The sequence below is a fragment of the Sorex araneus genome, chromosome 11, assembly GCF_027595985.1.
Source record: "Sorex araneus isolate mSorAra2 chromosome 11, mSorAra2.pri, whole genome shotgun sequence".
NCBI classification, from domain to species: Eukaryota; Metazoa; Chordata; class Mammalia; order Eulipotyphla; family Soricidae; genus Sorex; species Sorex araneus.
This window is the reverse complement of record NC_073312.1, coordinates 37,857,706-37,879,414: the sequence shown is the minus strand read 5'-3', so window position 1 is coordinate 37,879,414 and position 21,709 is coordinate 37,857,706. Positions and strand designations below refer to the sequence as shown.

General features: G+C 39.0%; 1 protein-coding gene across 3 annotated transcripts in view; it reads left to right on the top strand.

Moving 5' to 3' along the window:
• MARCHF8 (membrane associated ring-CH-type finger 8) overlaps positions 1–21,709 on the top strand; it is a 109,688-nt gene that overhangs the window by 54,592 nt on the left and 33,387 nt on the right. For all 3 annotated transcript variants that reach the window (XM_004607384.2, XM_012932513.2, XM_055119044.1), the window contains exon 3: positions 20,685–20,735. In XM_004607384.2, coding sequence (XP_004607441.1) covers positions 20,685–20,735 — 51 coding nt within the window. The remainder of the gene's footprint in view (positions 1–20,684; positions 20,736–21,709) is intronic.

Sequence of the window (21,709 nt, the reverse complement as noted above, 5' to 3'; positions counted from 1 at the left end):
TAAGGAAACTTAAGTGAATAAATACAGTGCACCCTCAATTGCATCTGAGGCTATTGCTGCATCTCTGAATTGTTCCAGCACCTCCCCAGGGGCAGGATCACCCACTCTGGGAAACATGACAGGAAGAGAACACCTTTATTAGGAAATAACACCTTGCAGAGATTGAGGAAATAAAGTAATGTTGAGAAGGAAAAGAAAAGCATATGCTTAGAAGAGAGCAGACTTTGACTGCTTGTAGGTAGTCCTAGCCCTGACCAAACTGGTTCCCTTCCTCTTTTTCACAGTTCACCTGCCTTACCCCCGCTCACTTTGTTCACTGAGTGTAGCACTCAGCTTATAATGTAATGAACATAATTTTCCCAAAATTGGACGGAAACACACACAAAGGCTAAAGCATGAGCCAGAGAAGACATGGCCAGGCCCCTGCACACCAAATAAAGTGTAGGTAAAGATGCAATACAAGCATGCAGAAGAAGCATACAATCTTCAAGAAGGAGTAATAATTTCCCATCAAAAGAAGTAGTTAGTTCTCGGCACTCTCTGCCCAGATGAGACCCTGAGTGGCTGCATACAAATAACTCCTCCACTCCTGAAAGACCATGATCCCAAAGGCCCACTAACTACTTTCGGCACCCAGTGACTTCTTGCAGAAATGCCTCTAGACTGTGAACTAAGCTACGGCCCCATGCCATCCCAGGAGGGGAAAGGTTTTTCTCTCTGAGCCTTTACTTTTCTCAGTGGCGTGGCAACCGCCATCTTATGGAGCCCACTAACCGGAGGTATGAGCTTGCAGTGACGTGACTTCTGGCATGAATGTCTCTGGACTTAATTACTAAAATACCAGAAATCCAAAACCGCACAGCTGCTGTCGTAGCTATGCGACCTCATATGCTCTTCATTCTCAGCAATGGACAACAAACTATCAAAATATGCCTTTTCGGCAGGTCTGATTTTTTGGGGGAAAATTCCAAATAATAATAGTGAGTTTTCTGTTGAAATATTGAATGTAATCAAAGTAAAGAGAGAGTAAAGTGAAAATCATAAGCCACACAGGCTGGGGGGGTGGGGAGTGGAATGGGAAGTATACTGGGGTCCTTGGTGGTGGAACATGTGCACTGGTGAAGGGATGGGTGTTTGATCATTGCATGACTGAGACTTAAACCTGAAAGCTTTGTAACTTTTCTCATGGTGATTCAATTAAAAAAAAAAAGTAGTTCTCAAGCTATAAGAACCTGGGTTTCATAAAGCACAGATTCAAAATGATTAAATAAAATAACAGGATGAGATACAAAGTCTGGAAGACACATGAAGAACCAGTCTGCAGGATAGATACATTAGAAGCAGATAAAAACCATTCATAGCAGAAGATTTAGCATAATATCAGAACAAAGGTTAAGATTTTCATATGGGAGTACAGAAGAAAAATAACTTTGAAGATGTTAAGTAAAAGTGATAGGTATGGGATTGGACTTCAGAAGGTGGAGTTGATAGTATGAGTTAGGGCATTTTATTTTTTGAGTTCAATTTCCTCTTGGAATTTGTGATTTGGGTTGCAGAGAATTGACTGGTTTCGCTATCACTCATTTGGAAATGTGTAAGCATTGACAAATTGGTGAAAATGAATGTTCTTATTCTTCCTAGAAGAATACCAATGAAACAAAAGATTTATTTATAGCTTCAGAGACCAAGAAAATCCCCCCTTGAAGCAATTTATTTCCTGGCATTGATGCTGAAAGTGCCCTTCCCCCACCACATGATTTTTGTGTGCTTTGCAAAAAATGCTCAGTTGCTAAATGTAAATAATGACCTGCTGATCTCAGGGTTAGGGTTTTGCTGCCTTTTCTACAACCAAATATACTATGTAGAACAGGCCTTATGGATAAAGAAAAAAAAACACCTTTTTTTTTTTTGCATTGTCAGACATTTGTGGTCAATCATTTACCTTTCCTAATGTAAAAAAAAAAATCAGCAAGTCTGGGAGATAGGTTAAATTGAAAGAAGAGCAAATAGTAACATTTTCTGCCACTGATTAGAAAATGGAACTTTCATTTTTTTCACTTGCTAGAGAGGTTTTAAATCTTTATGTTGCAAATTGCTGTGGAGAGTAGACCATAGAGCAGAAATTGGTTGCTGGAATGGACTTGTCATGAATTATTCATTCACAACCTAGTTCCTTGGAAATCAGCTGGAGGAAGTAGTTAGTCCAGTTTGATCACAGGAGTGAATGCTAAAGGCTCCAACAAGCCCACACAAGCCCAGCTGCAACAATGTGCTTCTGCTGGCTGCTGTAAGCTGCAGCTGCTGTGCAGGCTCAACCCAGGAACATGCTGCTGGGGAGAGCTGCACCCACGACTCACTGATGCATCTTGCTGGAAAATGAAGCTTCAGGTAGGAGAAATGCCCTGTCAGCAGTGGCCGGATTTCTCATTAATTTTAGGCATGCCATTAGACATTGTGGAACAAATAAGAGAACTGGCGTTGTGTAAGGTTGTTGCCTCACTATCGAGATTGCCAGATAGAAAAGCTTAACAGTTTTAATTTCATTTTCAAGGGTGTACTTATTTCTAACAAAACAATTCTTTGAATTTTGGGGATGTATTTATAAGCCAAGCATTTACTTACATTACAGCCAATTCTCCCCTCCATGATATCCTTCTGCTGTTTATGTAAAAATGACTTTTGTTGATATAATATATCCATTTAATTTTAAGTAACGGAAATATGGCTATGGAAAATCCCAAGAAAGAAACTTAGTTTATCTTTTGAATGAACAGAGCTACAGGATTCATTTTCCGTTGTATTTTCTGAAAAAATACCGTTTTAAGAAAACATCTTGGTTCTTACTGCTGGAGCATTTGTTCAGGGAATATGCTTTAACTGCTCATAGGAAAGAAAATGCATAGAAAATGTAACAATACTAGAGGGTCTTTGTTCTGTTTGTTGGCACTGTTTACTATGTGTGAGTCATACCACACGTGTATGTGTGTGTTATGTTGTGCTTTCCCTCATCCAGACATGTAATTTCATTTGGTAGGATGTTTCTGATGTTTCTGATTTCTTTCTCTGATTTCTGATGATTCTGATTTCTTTGTCTGACTGACTTTGTATGTATGTTTCTGTAAACTTTGCTAAAGCTTTGTAATGTTTTTGAGCTACATGTACATAAAATAGAAAAGATGAAGAAATAGAGCATCAGGGGATCTGGCCAAGTTGTATATACTTATTTTATTATGGAATATCAGTCATAGGACCAAGTGATAATTCAGTGGATAGGGTACTTGCCTTGCTTCTGGTCAACCTGGGCTCAATCCCTGGTACCCTATATTGTTCCCTGAGCACTAGCAGAAGTGATCCCTGATAGTAGAGCCAAAAGTAAGTCCTGAGCACTCCTGAGTGCGAATCCAAAATAAAACAACAAAAACTGAATATATTATAGTTTATGTGACTGTAAAAAAATTATAGTATATGTGGCTTGTAGGTGAACAGATATGTCTTGAACGCATGCATTCTGAGCTCTGACACAACCAGAGTAGACCGAGTCTCCTATAAAGTCTTGAGCTTTTTATGGAAGGGATCTTTGTTTTGCTCACTCATTCCCAAGGGCCTAGAACTGTACCTGGCACATAGTGGACGGTCAATAAATCTGTTCCCTGAATGAGTACATTCTGAAGACATTGAATAGTATTTCTTGTAGATTGCTCGCTTATATATACTTGGGGAGGCAGTATTTATTGTATTATAATTTCTGTTATAGCTTTTTATATAAATAACATTCTGATTTGTATTGATAAGAAATTTTCTGCTAACTTCAATGATTTTGTTTATTGGGTGTAAGAAAAGTTTTTAAATGGCAAAATTAAAATATTTTCATGTTATAGTTTGCATAGTTATTTTTTAAAAAATCAATAATACCTTTAATTTTTACTTTTTTGGGGGTTGGGCTACACCTTGGGGCGTTCGGGGACTATATGTGGTGCAGGGAATTGAACTGGGTTCAGCCATCTGCAAGATAAGCTTACAGATGTAATGCCAAACACAACTAGTATCTATACAGTTCTGTTTTTTTCAAAGACTATGTGTGATGTACATATTGGCATTTTTAATTTCTTTAGTCTTCTGATGTAAAATGTATTTTTTAAAAGATGTTCTTGGGAAACATCTCAAGACTTGGAAAGATTCAATATTGGAGGAACAATAAAAATTCTGTCACTTAAAACATTTCTGTGATAGTGCATTTTAATAGAAGTTTATTGAATAGTACACTCTTGGTACAAGTCATAATCTTTCCTTTGTGAAAAAATTTAATTCTAGTTTTCATTTTTTCATGTTAAAATTAAAAAATTTTAGAGATTGTTCTGTTCTTTCTTCTTTTGCATCTTCTTCCTTTATGACTGCTTAGAGCAGGATTAAAACTGTCTTCATTACAGACAGAGTTCAGTTATAGTTGTGCCAAGGAATAGTGTAGATCTAAAGTCTAACATTAGGTTTGTTGGAATTCCATCTTTGTATTTACTAGGCTGGGGAATCTTTGGAAATAATTAAATTATGATTCCTCTGACTCTGGGTTTCTTCATTTTATAAGGAATGAAATGTAATGGAAATGATGCCTTAGACATTCAGCATTCATATGTTAAATGTTAGCTTCATAGCCAATAAACATGAAAAGATGTTCAGTATCATTAGTTACTAGGGAAATACAAATCCAAAACATAATGAAATAACCATTTTGATCTAGCAGAATAGTTATCATCAAACAAGTGTTCGGACATGGAGAAATTGAGGCCCTTTACGTACTGCTGGCTCAAATGTAAAATAATGCATCTGCTGTGGAAAATACTTCACAACTCCTCAATAAATTAAAGATAGAATTATTATATGATCAAGCAATTCGGCATCTAAGTAGATGATGTTCAGAGTTCTAAAAACAGATGTTTGGGAAAACCTTGTACGTGAACTATTCACAATATGTATGTACTTTTTATAATAGCAGAAAGACACAACTCTGGTTAAATAATGAAGATGACTCAGCCTTAAAAGAAAGGAAGATACTGAAACATGTTACAATATCAGTGAAACATGAAAACATACTTAGTGAAAGGAACCCAGATACCAAAGGTCACATTAATTTTTTTTTATTATAAACTTGTGGAATTACAGGGTGTTGGGGACAGTCGCTGGGTGTGACCTCCTGGCTACTGGAAAATGGGAATCTGGGCGGAAGAGGCCCAGTCACGATCCAAGCAGGCTTAGAGGTCTCAGCCCTGGGTCCCCCACACCTGCGTTCCTCTGCCATACCTTCATGTGTGAGACTCATTTGAAAGTGTGGAGAGGGGCCTTGAGCATGGCTGTGGCTAAGGCTCCAGAGGTCTTCAGCCGTGGGAGCTCTGCTCGGGGCTGGGAGGGAAGCTGGAGCCCATCCCCTCCAAGGGTCCCTGGGGAAGATAGCCAGGCACACGGGCCCAAGACTCTCTGTGTCACTCTCTTCCAGGAGCTTGCTTTTATGCCATGCATAAGTAGACATCTTATAAGTACATATCTTTTTTTTAAAATTTTTATTTTATTAAATCACCATGTGGAAGATTACAATGCTTTCAGGCTTAGGTCTCAGTTATACAATGCTGAAACAACCATCCCTTCACCAGTGCCCATATACCACCACCAAAATCAAAAAACAAAAAACAAAAAAAAACACACAGTACACCTCCCATCCCACACCCACACCCCCACCCCCCGCCTTGTAATTGATAAGTTGCATTTTACTTTCTGTTTACTTTGGTTACATTCAATATTTCAACACAAACCTCACTATTGTTGTTAGGAGTACCCCACTAGAAACAGACCTACTGTGAAGACAAATGAGGTCGCGTGGCTGCTACTGCGGCCGCGCGGTATTGAATTTCTGCAATAAGTACATATCTTATAGCCTACTTCTCCCTCTGGGAGAACCAGCAAGCTACCGAGAGTTTCCTGACCACATGGGAGAGCCTGGCAAACTCCCCGTGGCGTATTCATATGCCAAAACCAGTAACAATGCTGGGTCTCATTCCCCTGACCCTGAAAGAGCCTCCAATGCGGCATCGTTGGAAAGGACAAGTAAGTAGAGGCTTCTAAAATCTCAGGGCTAGGATGAATGGAGACGTTACTGAGACTGCTTGAGAAATTCGATGATCAACGGGATGATGATGATGATGATGAAGATGATGATGATGATGATGATGATAAACTTGTGATTTACCAGGTTGTTTATAATACAGTTATTTCAGGCAGTAAATGTTTCGACACAAGTCTACCACCAGTATGCCCTTCCCTCCATCAATGTCCTCTGTTTCCCACCCACTATCCCAGTCTCTCCCTCCTTGCAGGCACAATCATACTTACTTCATATTGTTTGTTACAACACAAAGGCAAATGAAATGATCAAATCTTAGGCCAATAAGAGTCAAGTCATGATAATTGTTATATCTCAGATATGTTACTAAAGTAATTGTCTGAGGGTCTGCTATGCTATTTAGTTCTACTTGAACCTTCTGTGTTTCTTTATAGGCTCATTGAGCTTGGTGGTCTCTTATACAGCTTTCCAATCAGATTTGTTGTGATCCTACTGAGCTGATAGTACTATGCAATTTCGAGGTGTGGCCACATGGATCAGGAGCTATAGATCTGAAACAATTTTCTGGCTTGTCAGTTTGATGAAGTTCAGTTGTGGAGCTGGGTCATTTCTATGTCAGAGGGTATTTATTGGATAGCTGTGGGCAGCTGTGCCTTCAGGCAGAAAGGGGAATTTGCCTGCTTCTACTCCAAGAAGGCCCCAGGGTTCTCAACCTAGACCAGTATATCTGGGGGTGTGATGCTGGGCTCAAAAGGTTGTGCTTTGTATGACTTTATTTATATGAAATACAAAGACAAAAAAAATTAGTGGTTGGATTTTGGGGGTTGGTGATGGCTTGGGAGAGTGGATTATAGGGAGGCTGCTAATAGATATGGATGATGATTCTGTATGATGAAATGCCTTGGAACTAAATAGTGATAATGGTTGCCCAACATGTAAAAGTATACTAAATGTTGGCAGGAGAGATAGCACAGAGGTTAAAATGCTCACTTTGTATGCTACTGACTCTGGTTCAGTCTCTGGCACCACATGTGATCATCCCCTGAGCAAAAGCACCGGCGATTCCTGAGCACAGAGCTAGGATTAGGTCTTGAACATTGTTGGGTGCAGGTCACTCCCTTTCTCCCCTGAGAATGATTAAAATGATGTTTCATATTATGTGTTCTTTTTTTTTTTTTTTGCTTTCTGGGTCACACCTGGCAATTCTTAGGAGTTACTCTTTGCTCTGCCCTCAAGAATTACTCCTGGTGGTGCTTGGGGGACCATATGCGATGCCAGGGATCATACCCAGGTTGGCAGGCTTGCATGCCAAGTGCCCTACCTGCTGTACTATTCCTCTGGTCCCTACTATGTGTGTTTTACCACAAGAAAAAACAAAACAAAAAAAGGTGAATTTACAACAACCAGTCAAGAAGGAGATGATTTTTCAGGAAAGGGCAAAACCATGAGCTTTATGAAAATGCATTGGGAAATTTATTTAGCTCGTGAGGTGTGAGAGAAGTGCAAAGGAAAAGTAAAAGCAGCATCAATTTAAGTAAAGGACTGTGCAGATGAGTTGCAGATGAAAGTTAAACTGGTTTATCTTTAGTTGGGAAGAGTGGAATACAATTACTATCATTCTCATTCAGGACATTGTTTACATATTTATTTGGTATCTACAACTACAAACTTGCAAATACTGATAGTTTTCATTGAAGTTTAACTCTACTTTCCTATAATCTTTCCCTTTCTTGGTTAAAAATACCATCCTTTTGGATTTGGTTTGATTATATATACCCAACATTAGAATTAATTTCTCTTATGGACCTTTTAAAAGTTTGCCGTGCTGAAAGTTCTTACAGAGAACATCAGATTGGGTTTTTAAAAACATTTTTATTTGTGGTTCTTAAATTAGAAAGCCAAGCCAGGAATTTGCTTTTAGATTTCACATGAAGAACCTTTATGAGTTTATCTTTTCTGGGGATCCTCCTAATACTTTTAAGTTCCTTAGTCCACCAGGAAGTGACTCTCCTTATTTGTCTGTAAGGTAGGTAACTTTATAAATCAGCTTTTGAAAATGACTTTAAAGCATAATTCTAACTAGTCAGCTGTAGTTACTAATCGTATCTAATTAGGCTTCATTCTCTTGTGTGACTTTGGTTGTGAAACTGATGTTTTCAGTTTTGGCCTTGTTTTAAAAAGAGATCCTTATTGATCCAATGCAAATGACTATTGTTATAAACATAAAATTATTCATTGAGTCTGCCTATTCTGGGGCCAGAGAGATAGTACAGTGGGAAAGGCTCTTGCCTTGCACATGGCTGACCCAGGTTTAATTCTCAGCACCTTAAATGGTCCCTTGAGCACCACTAGGAGTAATTCCAAACACAGAGCCAGGAGTATGCTCTGCGTATTGCTGGGTGTGCACCAACTTCCCTCCCTACAGAGTTTTCAAATTATGTAGGGCTTAGGCAGGGAGAGAAAGATATTACATACAAGGTTCTCATTTCAGTTTTATAAAAGCAGAGTTTTATAAATTGTGTGTTGTTGGTAGCTTTATAGTAAAGAGTAAAGATTTCTTTATATTTCTAGAAAACAAAACAATTGAATGCCCTCAAAGATATTCCAAATAAGATTCAAAATAAAACTTCAGTTATCCTTCATCAGTTCATTTATCCCTTTAAGATTTATTTGATTCTACTAGAGCTAGAATAGCAGGTGGGTTTTATACCTACTCTTTGATGTGACTTCTGAGAATTCTGATTTAGTCTGTTGGTATGGTCTTAAAGTTATTAAATTATACCATTAAAATGATTACCTAGAAGTACCTAACATAGTTCTTTCCCATGAGGATTCTGACCCACCCCTCTCACCTATAGATAATTGAGAGAGCTTTTAGGGAAGTCTCAGATGAAAACAAACAAACAAATAAATGAAAATATCTATAGATGACAAGAACTTGTAATTTCTGTGATTCATTTGTCATAATTTTTAAGAATGAAAGAGTTGGTGAGATGATTTCAAGAACAATATTTAGCTGATAGACATCTACTTGTTTCTGTCACATAAAGAACAAATAAGATTAATACAAAAAAGTTTTAGAGAAGTAAAACCTAGTAATTAAATCTGTATTTAATAATCAAATGATTATTGTATATAATTTATAAAAGATGAACATAAACTTTATAGAGAAATTACTGAGATAAAACCAATTGGGATATAACTCACTTCATATGGAGAAGATATAAAAATAGACTATAAAACCAAATTCCCGATGGAAAGAAATTTTCTGGCAGTAAAGTAACCAAACAAATTTAGTAAGAGACCAAAGGTTCTTTTCCTTTCAAACAGATGACAAATATTTCAGTCAGGAGATAAGGTAAATAGGATAGCTTTAAGAGAGTATTCTGGTTGGCTTAAAGTAGTTAACATTATTCTGTCATTCAGCCAGTCACTGTTGCAATGAGTAGGGGCAGAGTTCCTGGGGAACAGCAGTTCCCTGCCCAGATCTTTGAGTGATCTCTGGTCCATTCTGTGAACTTTCTAAGGATTACTAAGTGTCAGACTTCAGAGTGTGCCATTCCAGTGTTAAGTGAGAAAAATGAGATCACTAATTCTTCATTTATCTATCTTTTTTTGGTTGTTCTAGTCACTGCTTAGGGAACCAAGAAACCAAGAGTATTCTGTTAATTGGGGCTGGACAGTTTAATGCCAAGACTCAGTGGTCCTGGGGGACACAGGAATCACCCTACTGTTGCTTGGTGGCCACCAGGGCCAAACCAGAAGTACTCAGGACACTAGTTTTACACCTGCTGGTGCTGGGGAATGAGCATGTGTTATACGAAGTATCAATTAAAAATAGGATATTAAAATATTTTGATATATATTCAAAGCAGTGTTATTTAAAGTACATAAAGTGGAAGCAATACAGTTGACGATTGATGGATGAATGAATAAACAAATTGTTACAGTCATGCATTGCTTAACAGTGGGCATATGTTCTGAAATGTGTCATAGATGATTTTGTCACTGTGTAAAAACTGTAGAGTATATTTATATAACCTAGATGGTATAGCCTACTACGTATCTTTGCCGTATAGCCTATTGGATCACTGTTGTATTTGTGGCTCATCAGTGGCCTAAATGTTATCGAGTGATACATGACTATTACATATAATGGGAATATTATTTTTTTATCATTTAGAAAGCAAAGAAATTCTTACATCATGCCATATGGATGAATTTAAGGACATTATGCTAAATTAAAGAAACCAACCACAAAAGACACATAAGTATATATGTATATACATAAAATATATACATAAAATACATAAAATATATATGTACTATATATATATATATATATATATAGAGAGAGAGAGAGAGAGAGAGAGAGAGAGAGAGAGAGAGTGCACATTTGGGCCACTACCAGAGGTCACTTCTAATAGCAAAAGCAGGCAGTTATAACCCTTGAGTACCACTCGGTGTGGTACAAGTTCTCTTCCCCCATCATTTTTTTGTCTTGTTTTGTTTTTGAGCCATAACTGGCAGTGGTTAGGGCTTACTTTTGACTCTGTGCTTAGGGTGCTTGGGGCATCATATGTGGTGCCAAGGATTAAACCAGAGTAAGCTGTGTGCAAAGAAAGTGCCTTAAGCAAGTTCTGTACTATTTCTCCATCCTGAGATTATCATTTTCTTATTTATCTAAGCCTTAAATTCTATGTATTTAGTCTTTCATCATTAGATATGTCACCTGTAATTGTTTTTATTTAATATTTTTGGTTTATGGGCTATACCAGCAGTGCTCGGGGATCACTCCTGGCATGTTCCGGGTACCATATGGGGTGCCAGGAATCAAACCCAGATTGGCTGCCTATAAGGTATGAGCCCTACCCGCTATAGATTATCACTCTGGCCTCACCTGTAGTTGTTCTTAGATGCTGTTTATCAAGTTGAGGAATTTCTGTTCAGATCCTTTTCTCGTTTCATAATAATTACTTTTTGATGGCGTTCTTTGAAGTACAAGCTTTTTATTTTGGTGAAGTTCAGCTAATTTACTAATAGTTAATTTTTTTCCTAATGGTTTTGTTATCATGTCTAAACAGTTTTAAAGCCAAAGTCATGAAGCCATATGCCTGTATTTTATTATAAGAATTATTATATGGTTCTTGTATTTGGTCTGTGATCTCTTTAGAGTTAAATTTTATGCTTGATATGATGAAGGGAATTAGTTTCATGTTTTGAATGTAGATGTCTGGTTTTCCCAACCTCATTTGTTGAAAACATATTATTTCGAATCTGGAGACATAGCTCAGGTGATGGAACACATGCCTGGCATGCACAAGATTTTGAGTTAGATTCCCAGCACTGTATATTTTTTTTACCTCCAGCACCGTGCTGTAAGTCCCTGGTTGCTCCTAGGCCAGAGCATCACACTGTCAGATTCATATTGCTGAGCGTGGCTTTTGTGTCTCTCTCTCTCTTTTTTAAATGTAGGAGTACTGTTATTAAGTCAGCCATTGATTAAGCTGATTGAATTGAGCATGAACTCCACATTACTTTAAAAAATTATTTTAATTGGATATCCATGAGATAGACCATTACAAAGCTGTTCATAATTGGGTTTCAGTCATACAGTGATCCAACACCCATCCCTCCACCAGTGTATACATTTCCCACCACCAGTGTCCCCCATTTTCCTACCTCCATCTCACACCCCTCAACCCCTACCCCCAGCCTCCCTCTATGGGAAGCACTTTCCTTTGTGCTCGCTGTAGGATAACATTGGTTTGCCCTTTCTCCCTGACTGCTGGGAGCTTGTGTGTGTGGATTGCTCCTGAACCTGTCAATTACCTTTGTCTCCTGATCTGACTCTGACTTATAAGTGTCTTTCTCTTTTCCTTAATGTCCTTTGCATGGTTTGTTATTTCAGAGCAATTGCTTTTTGTATGGATACAGGAATACAGTTAAAAAGACAAGCCTGTGGCTTGGGAGTTGATTGACTCCAGGTAATATTAACTGTTACCTCCTGGACATCTGCTCTCTCCACTTAAGCCTCAGTTGCCCTAGATTTCCCAAGGCAGGATCCCGATGAGGGTCTGGGCAAGCGGTGACCTATGAGCTACTCTAGCATCGAAATGGGTCTGGCTAAAGTGTCCCTAATGCTTAAATATAAGTTAAGAGCTTGGTCATGGACAAATTCTGTCATGATCCAAAAGTAGTGACTAGATTTGGACCCTGCTGGGGTTAGGAATGATTGATCCAGCCTGAGGACTATAATCTGAGTCTGTTGTGAGATGTTCCTAGGAGAGTCACCCTACAAGCCTTATTTTTATTACGTTTTATTACTGTGTCCATACAGAATGGTAAATACGATGAAGGAGAATTAAAGATATTAATCAAGTTGCAGGTCTAAGGAGAGGAGGAACACACCTTAAGGACTGTTTTGCCCTTATGGGCTGTAGATGGTTGGGAAAATTGTTAAAACATTTTTGATCATGCTTCCTGTGGGGGGCCATGGCTGGGGAGGCATGGTGAGAGGATATAAAAAGAGCAGCTTTGGGGAGAAAGGGTTATATTGATTAATATTGATTAATTTATTGAAGGTTGCTGAGGGGTGAAAGGAGATTGAAGGAGACAGCAGAGATATGAGAGAGAGAGAGAGAGAGGAGACATATAGAGGGAAGAAAGAATTGCATGGTTAGAGAGAGATAGACATACACACAGAGGGGGTTGGAGAGAGCTGGGAGAGACGAGACATTGAATAAATGGCAACTAATCAGTAACCAGCATGGCCCTTGTTTTTCCTTCATCCGTCCAAGGCAGCAGCTGTCCCTGGTGGAGAAGCGGCTCTGAATGTGGGCAGCGAGAGCCCAAGAACATCCTTTCATGTGTAATTCCCGAACACGTGAGGGGCTTACACAGCCCGAGAGGGGGACTTATACAGCTCCAAGTACAGGTGATTTACACACTCACTCTCTCCTTTTCCTTTTATGCATTATAGTTTGCAATACAGGTGCTAAGAGGCCATGGTGTTTGTTTAGGGTATTCAGTATTTTTATCAGGATGGTAAGACTGGAGTAGATTTTTAATTGTGTGGAAGCTTTGGGGTGTGTATGTGACTGCCAAGGCTTCCAGAAGTACAAGGAGGTGTGTGGGGGAGGTATCCCACCTAACTCCATGAAAGCCTGGAGATTTCAGTCACAAAACCTGCATACTTGAATTTTCAGCAGATTATATCTTGGTGAGGTCCATCCTGAGACAGTGGAGTCAGGCTGGGGTTATGGCGGCGATTTTGGATTGTGGAAGCAAGCGGCTGTGGGGGTCTCTGTTTGGGCAGGGATGCCCCCCTCTGATTTATCCTGGTCTGTTCAGTCATGCGCGGGTCTGAGCTTAACTGTGGCTTTTGATCTCTTTTTAGATTTATTTTTGGGTCTTTGAAGCAAGGCCAGTAGTAGTAGAGCTTACAGGGTGGCACTGGAGTTGGTTCATGCGGGTCACTGCCAGTGCTGCCATGAGTATTGGGAAGTGGGGGGAGGTGGTCCATCCCAACTCTGAGAAAGCCTGGGGATTTCAGTCACAAAACTTGCATACCAGAATTTTCAGCAGATTTTATCTTGGTGAGGTCCATCTGAGATGGTGGAATCAGGCGGGGAGGTATGGCAGCAATTTTGGATTGTAGAAGCAAGTGACTGCTGGGAGCTCTGCTTGAGTGCGCCACCAAGCCAACCTGCCCCCCTCCAATTTACTCCAGTCTGTTTAGTCATGCGCAGGTCAGAGATTAACTGTGGCTTTTGATCTCTCTGGAAATTTATCTATGGGTCTCTGATATCTCAATAAATGAACTTGTATAGCTGAGCGGGAGGTGGTTTGTGGGCATGGCTCCCACATACCTAACTTTTGGCCATTTAATTTCTTGGTAAACTTGGTCCCAATTGTTGGGGTCCAGCAAAGGCAAAGCCACAATGGGCTGTCAGGAGCTGAAGACACCATTAGGCTGCAGATGCACTTGCCCCGCAGGTAGAGGTTGACCTGTTGGTGGCATTGTTCCTCCTTCTGTGCCTCTTGAACATTGCTGGAAGTGACCCCTATAAAAAGTCCAAAATATTATTTATATAATTGTCTTTTAAAAATTGTTTAACCATTAATATGTGGACTGATTTCTGAAATTTTTGCTTTTATTCCATTGATTGGTTTACTCATATACTAATATTAGCACTGTAACACTGTTGTCCCGTTGTTCATCGATTTGCTCCAGCAGGCACCAGTAATGTCTCCATTGTGAGACTTCTTGTTACTGTAATTAAACGTAATTAAACCAGCATATTTAATACCTTTTAAAAAAATTTTGTTGTAAATTTTAAACAAAATTTAAAAAAAAATTTTTTTAAAAAGTTGTACTTTTAAAAAAAATTTTATTAGTGAATCACCGTGGGGTACAGTTGCAAACTTATGAACTTTCATGTTTGTATTTAGTTTACATCCCTCCACCAGTGCCCATTCTCCTCCACCAATGATCCCAGTATCCCTCCCACCACCCCCATCCCAACCCCCACCATCCCATCCTGCCTCTGTGGCAGGGGATTCCCTTTTGTTCTCTCTCCTGTTTGGACGTTGTAGTTTGCAATAGAGGTATTGAGTGGCCATTATGTTCGGTCTATAGTCTACTTTTGGTATGCAGCTTTCAACCTGAGTGGATCCTCCCAGCATTCTCTACTAGCTGTTCCCTTCTCTGTCTTTACTGCCTTTTCCCCCAGCATGTGAGGCCAGTTTCCAAGCTGTGGGGCAGACCTCCTGGTTCTTATCTCTACTACTCTTGGGTGTTAGTGTCCATTCTACTACTTTATAATCCACAGATGAGTGAGATCTTTCTTTGTCTGTCTCTCTTTCTGACTCATTTCACTCAACATGATACTTTTCATGTTGATCCACTTATATGTAAATTTCATGACTTAATGTTTTCTAGCAGCTGCATAGTATTCCATTGTGTAGATGTACCAAAGTTTCTTTAACCAGTCATCTGTTTTTGGGCACTCCGTTTTTTTCCAGATTTTGGCTATTGCAAACAGTGCTGCAATGAACATACAAATGCAGATGTCTCTACTATACCTTTTTGCCTCTCCAGGGTATATTCCCAGGAGTGGTATTGCTGGGTCAAATGGGAGCTCAGTTTCTAATTTTTTGAGAATCGTCCATATTGTTTTCCAAAAGAGCTAAACCAGTCGGCATTCCTACCAGCAGTGAAGGTGAGTCCCTTTCTCCCCACAACCATGCCAACACCAGTTGCTTTTTGTTCTTTTGGATGTGGGCCAGTCTCTGTGGTGTGAGGCGATATCTCATTGTTGTTTTGATCTGCATCTCCCTGATGATTAGTGATAAAGAGCATTTTCTCATGTGCCTCTTAGCCATTCAGATTTCTTCTTTGGGAAAGTTTCTGTTCATTTCATCACCCCATTTTTTGATTGGGTTGGCAGTTTTCTTCTTGTGGAGTTCAACTAGTACCTTGTATATCCTTCATATCAACCCTTTATTGGATGGGTATTGGGTAAATATCCTTTCCCATTCTGTAGACTGTCTTTGTACTTTGGTCACTATTTCTTTTCTTTTCTTTTCTTTTCTTTTCTTTTCTTTTCTTTTCTTTTCTTTTCTTTTCTTTTCTTTTCTTTTCTTTTCTTCTCTTTTCTTTTTTATTGAATCACCATTTGGAAAATAACAATGCTTTCAGGCTTAAGTCTCAGTTATACAATGCTGAAACAACCATCCCTTCACCAGTGCACATATTCCACCACCAAAAAAACCCCCAGTAATACCTCCCATCCCCTCCAGTCCCCTCCCCCTCCCCCCACCCCGCCTGTGTAACTGATAAATTTCACTTTACTTTCTCTTTACTTTGGTTACATTCAGTATTTCAACGAAAAACTCACTATTATTGTTAGGAGTTCCCCACTAGAGTCAGACCTGCTGTGAAGAGAAATGAGGTCAGCCTGCCTAGGCAGGCCCCATGCCTGCCCAGGAGGGGAAAGGTTTTTCTCTCGCGTGTTTTTTTTCCTTGAGGGGGGAAGGGGGACAGGCGTGGCGACTGCCATACTATGAGGACCACAGATGAGAGGTATGAGCCTGTAACAATGGGACGTGAGCGTGCTCTCAGGATCTCCGCTGAGATGTGATCCCGGGGGCTGCACTTGTGCGGCCTCACCGCAGCTGCATGAGCATGATTCCAGAGGTCAGCTAAACTACTTTTGATACTGGCAGCTCCTTGCAAAATGTCTCCAGACTGGTCACTATTTCTTTTCAGGTGCAGAAGCTTCTTATTTTAAGATAGTCCCATTATTTTAAATCTCTGTTTTCACTTGCTTGGCCAGTGGTATGTCATCTTTAAAGATACCGTTCGTTCAATGTCGTGGAGGGTTTTGCTGACCTTGTCTTCAATGTACCCTAGGAATTCTGGTCTGATGTTGAGGTCTTTAATCTATTTTGATCTGACTTTTGTACATGGTGATAGGTGGAGATCTGAGACCATTTTTTTTTTGCATGTAGCTGTCCAGTTTTGGCAGCACAATTTGTTAAAAATGCTTTCCTTGCTCCACTTCACATTTCTTGCTCCCTTATCAAAGATTAGATGTTCATATATTTGGGGTGGTGTGTCAGAATATTCAACCCTGTTCCATTGGTCTGTGGCTCTGCCTTTGTTCCAGTACCATGCTGTTTTAATTACTACCGCTTTGTAGTAGAGTTTGAAGTTGGGGAGATTGATTGCTCCCATTTCCTTTTTCCCAAGAATTGCTTTAGGTATTCATGGGGGGTTATTGTTCCATATGAATTTCACGAGTGCTTGCTCCATTTCTTTGAAGAATGTTAAGAGTATCCTCGGAATCAGCTTAACTAAGTCCTTAACTAAGGACTTGCATAAAGAAAACTACAAAACACTACTTCAGGAAATAAAAGAGGACATGAGGAAATGGAAAGATATCCCCTGCTTATGAATTGGAAGAATTAATATTGTCAAAATGGCAATACTCCCCAAAGCATTGTACAAATTCAATGCATTTCCTACGTTGTACTTTTTTGGGGGGTGGAGCACACCCAGTGATGCTCAGGGCTTATCCTGGCTCTGCACTTAGGAGGCGGTCGAATCCTGGTCAGTTTTGTGCAAGGCAAGCACCTTCCCCATTGTACTATCTCTTTTTTTGCACCACATTATACTATTTTTGAGACCAGTGCAGTTCTGTTCTTTCCAAGGTTATTCTAGTTTTCGCAGGTACTATGTAATTAATGTTAATATTAGCTTGTTAATTGCTTCCCAAAGAGTCAACTTGGGTGTGAATAGGGATTTCCTTAAGACTGTATGTTGATTATAGATTAATTGAGAAGTATTGCCATCCTAACTATACTCTTAACTTTTGTAATTTATCAACATAGGGTGCTCAGTGCTCCTCCACTTGGTTAGGTTTATTTCTTTCAACCTTGTTTTTCAGAGTAAAAATTTTATATCTATTTTGTTAAAGTTGTGTTTTAGGTTTTTTTTCCTTCTAAATTGTATTTCTGAATTGTTTATATAATGTATGTAATAGCAGGGCTGTTGACTTTCACATATTATTCTTAGAATTTTCTATATACAAAATATGTCATCTGTAAGTATAGTCTTTTGTTTTTCCAAAGTTCGTATCTTCCTCCCTACATAAATATTTTGCCTACATTCCTTATCTTAAAGTATGTTCTTCTCCAGTCTTTGACTTTCATTGTTTCTGATGAGAAGTGGACTCTTAATTTTCTTGGAGTTTTCATGTATATGATTAATTATTTTTCTATTGCTTACAAGATTTTCTTTGTCTTTCAGCAGGCTAATTTGATTTCATCATGCTATGATTTTTGTATAGCATTTTGTGTGTGTAGATTAATATTTCCATCCAATTTGGGGAATTCTTAGCCATTATTTCTTGGGTAACTGTCTTTCTCTTTGGCATACTCATTACACATGTGTTTCATTATGTCCCATATTTATCTAGAGGGAAGATAGTGAGAAAGTGTGAATCTGTGCTTGGGTCTACTGTAGCTCAGAACAAAGTTGCAGTATTGTTTGTAGAGATGAATATTTGGTAAGCATTTAGCAGTTTCTGCTAAAGTGTTTGATAATTTTTAACATTTTACTGGTCATAATTTCAGTGTAATTCCCATATGTGGTCTCTTGTTTGAAAACATTGTTTTATAACACTGTGGTTTACCAAGTTGTTCCATAATACTGTTGTTTCAACACCAGTTCCACCACCAATCCTATTACCAGTGTATCCTTCCCTCCACCAATATCCCCAGTTGCCCATCCACCACCCCAGCCTGTCCCCCCTAACCCTTGTAGGCACAATCAAATTTATTTCATATTGGTTCTTACAACACAAAGGCAGATATGATCAAATCTTAGGCCAAGATGAGTCAAATTATGATAATTTTTATGTCTCACAATGTTACTAATGTATTGTCTAAGGGTCTACTGTGCTAATTAGTTCTAGATGAGCCTTCTGTATTACTTTATATTTATTGGTGGACTTTTTTTTAACTTTTATATTGAATCACAGTGAGATAGACCCTTATAAAGCTATTTATGATTAGGTTTCAGTCATACAGTATTCCAATACCCATCCCTCCACCAGTATACTTTTTCCAGCACCAGTGTCCCCAGTTCCCTCCCATGACCCCCATCCTCACCCCCTGCCTGCTTCTATGGCAGGTGTTCGTCTCTGTCTCTGTCTCTGTCTGTCTGTCTGTCTGTCTGTCTGTCTGTCTCTCCCCCCTCTTGGGCATTGGTGGTCTGTTACACAATTTTCCAGTCAGATTTGCTGTGATCCTACTGGGCTGATAGTACTATGAAATTTCGAGGTGTGGCCACGTGGACCAGGAACTGAACAATTTTGTGGTTTTGCCATTTGATGAGGTTCAATTATGGAGCTAGGCCATTTCTATGTCAGCCGAACCATTTGCCTGGGAAGATTTGGTATTATCAAGTTCTTTTGGAGATGTGACATTGGGTTGTCTCTCTGCTGGCAAGATGGCCAAGGTCTCTTGTTTGACTCTTTTATATAGAGTCCTAAAAATTCACTTTGGCAGCTCACATTATTCTCTAGTTAATTCTTTGCCTCTCCTCTTTAGGGTGATTGATTTTATGGTCTCTGTAGTTTTGTTTTCTTGGTTCTTTTCCCAAGGTATGTTCTGTTGAACCTACATGTGAACTTGGCAAAACATCATTGACAGGACTGATTAAATTATGAAATCTCTCTCTCTCTCAACAGAGCTTTTCTTTATCTTATGATTTGGTAACTTCTTACATTAACAGAACATTATTACATTATTTCTCACCCCTTCACATTCATTGTTTCCCAACTTGTATCAGTTTATTTTCTAATTGATTTATTTGTAGCAAGGTAATTGAACACACTTTCTTATCTAATATTATTTACTTTCAAAAATAGTTATAGCTTTTATGAATATCCTGATCCAGGATTTAGAATGAAACTGATGTATTAAAGTGTGATCTGAGTATTAAAACATGGAAGTCATCTGTAAGCTTACTGGAAAAGCAAACTCTCAGCATACCTCTGACCAAACAAATCACAATGTGTGCATGTATTTAGCAAGGTCTGAGTATGATTGAGTGCACAAAAGTTCCAGAAGCACTGGTCAAAGGAAGATAACAAATGAGAAGAGCTGTGTTCTGAAGAACTCTCATGTTTAATGTAGACATCCCTACATACCCTCCCTTATCCCCCAAATGCTCATATAAGATATATGGAAGGCCAGAGAGAAGGTATAGCAAGTAAGGTGCTTGCCTTTCAAGTGGCCAATTTGGGTCCAATCCACAGCACTGCCTATGGTCCCTTGAGCCTGCCAGGAGTGATCTCTGAGCTCAGAGTCAGAAAGAAAACCCTGGGTCAGGAAGAAGTACAACTGGGTATGGCCCCAAAACTGGGGGGGGGGTGCAGAGATAATATGGAGACCAGAGCAAGCCAGGGAAGTATAGATGGCAGCTCCTTTGTGGAAGGCGGGTTCATAGAGTCTTTGTGATTCAAGGATTACAAGATGGCAGAATTCACTAAGTGGAACTGAGTGTATTAAGGATTATATTAAGGTTTTGTGAATGTATCTATTAGGCATTGAAACATAGTTTTGACTTGAAAAAGAATAGACCAGTTTCAGGTATGCCTTATTCCTATACTATACACTGATATATTTGCTAAGCTTTTGTTCTTTTCACTTAGAATGTACCGTTCACTATTTTTTTTTAATCTTGCTTTTTTGTACTCTGCAGACGTGTCTTGTTTTGACTGTAGAAGTACATTTATTATCTCCCTCTTATGTTTTCAGTTTAATTGAAAGTTCCTTTAATTCTCTTGTTAATTTACATTTTTTTAGGGTAAGGACTATTGTTTTGCTCATCTTCGTCAAATTCTCTAATACTTAATAGCTGTCCTAGTACATAGAGGTCTATACTCAGCAGATTCTAACTGCGGAAATGATGATTTGCCAGGGTTGTTATGATCAATACTTGTTCTTTGTACATTTTCATCAAAGAAGGTTTGTACATAATATCTTTTTGGTTTTCTTGCAGAATGAGAAGACTTTGGGACATTCCACAAGTCACTCAAGTAACATTTCTAAGGTAGAGTTTCACTGGAATACATTATTGTTGTTTTTCAGTCCTAAGCCTTGTATTTTGTTCTTTCAATATACAATTGTTTTTGGCATTTAATTATTTTATTTTATTTTTATTTTTTCCCACTTTAAACACTGTGGTTTACAACATTGTTCATGATGATTTATTATAGGCATTCAGTATTCCAACATTAGTCCCACCAAACACTGTCACCTTCCTTCCACCATTGTCTCCAATTTCCCAACCACCCCTCAAACCTGCCCCCCATAGCAGACCTACAATAATTAATTTTATATTGCTTGTTACCACTAATTGGCTAGTGGAATGATAAAAAATATTTCAGTAGAGAAATTTGTGAAAATTGTTGTGTCTCACCATGGAGATAATAAATCTTGTCTAAGGATTTACTAAACTGTTGTTGCAGGTTAAAGCCTTTTTGGTTAATGTTTTTGTTAGTCAGGATTACTTGGCTTCCATGTTATATTTTCATCCAATCTGGTACATTACTACTGGGATGTTAGTATTGTAGAGGTTAGAGATGTCACTACAGAATATTTAATTGGGCAGTCCAACTTGGAGGCATAGCAGCAGCTGTTGGGGTGTGAGTGCGGCTAACTAGCTTTGATAGGGTGGAAACTTGGCCTGATACTTTCCCAAGATTGCCCCTGCGCTCTCAGCCAGGATTGGATATCCGAGAAATTTTTGCAGTTAGTTGATCTCTTTTGAAATATATTTATGAGTCTCTGGAACAAGGCCAGTAGATGATCTTACATGGCAGTGGCAATGGGACATGGGTGTGGCTGCTGGGGTTCCCCGAAGTAGAGAGGTAGGGGAAGTCTCCCATCCCAACTCTGAGAAGGTGTGGAGTTTTCAGCCCCAAACCGCCAGCTACTTGAAATTTTTGTCAGGTTAGCATCTATGTGGAGCTAATAATACAATCGTTGAATGTTTCTTTAATCTGTCCTGGAACCAGTACAATG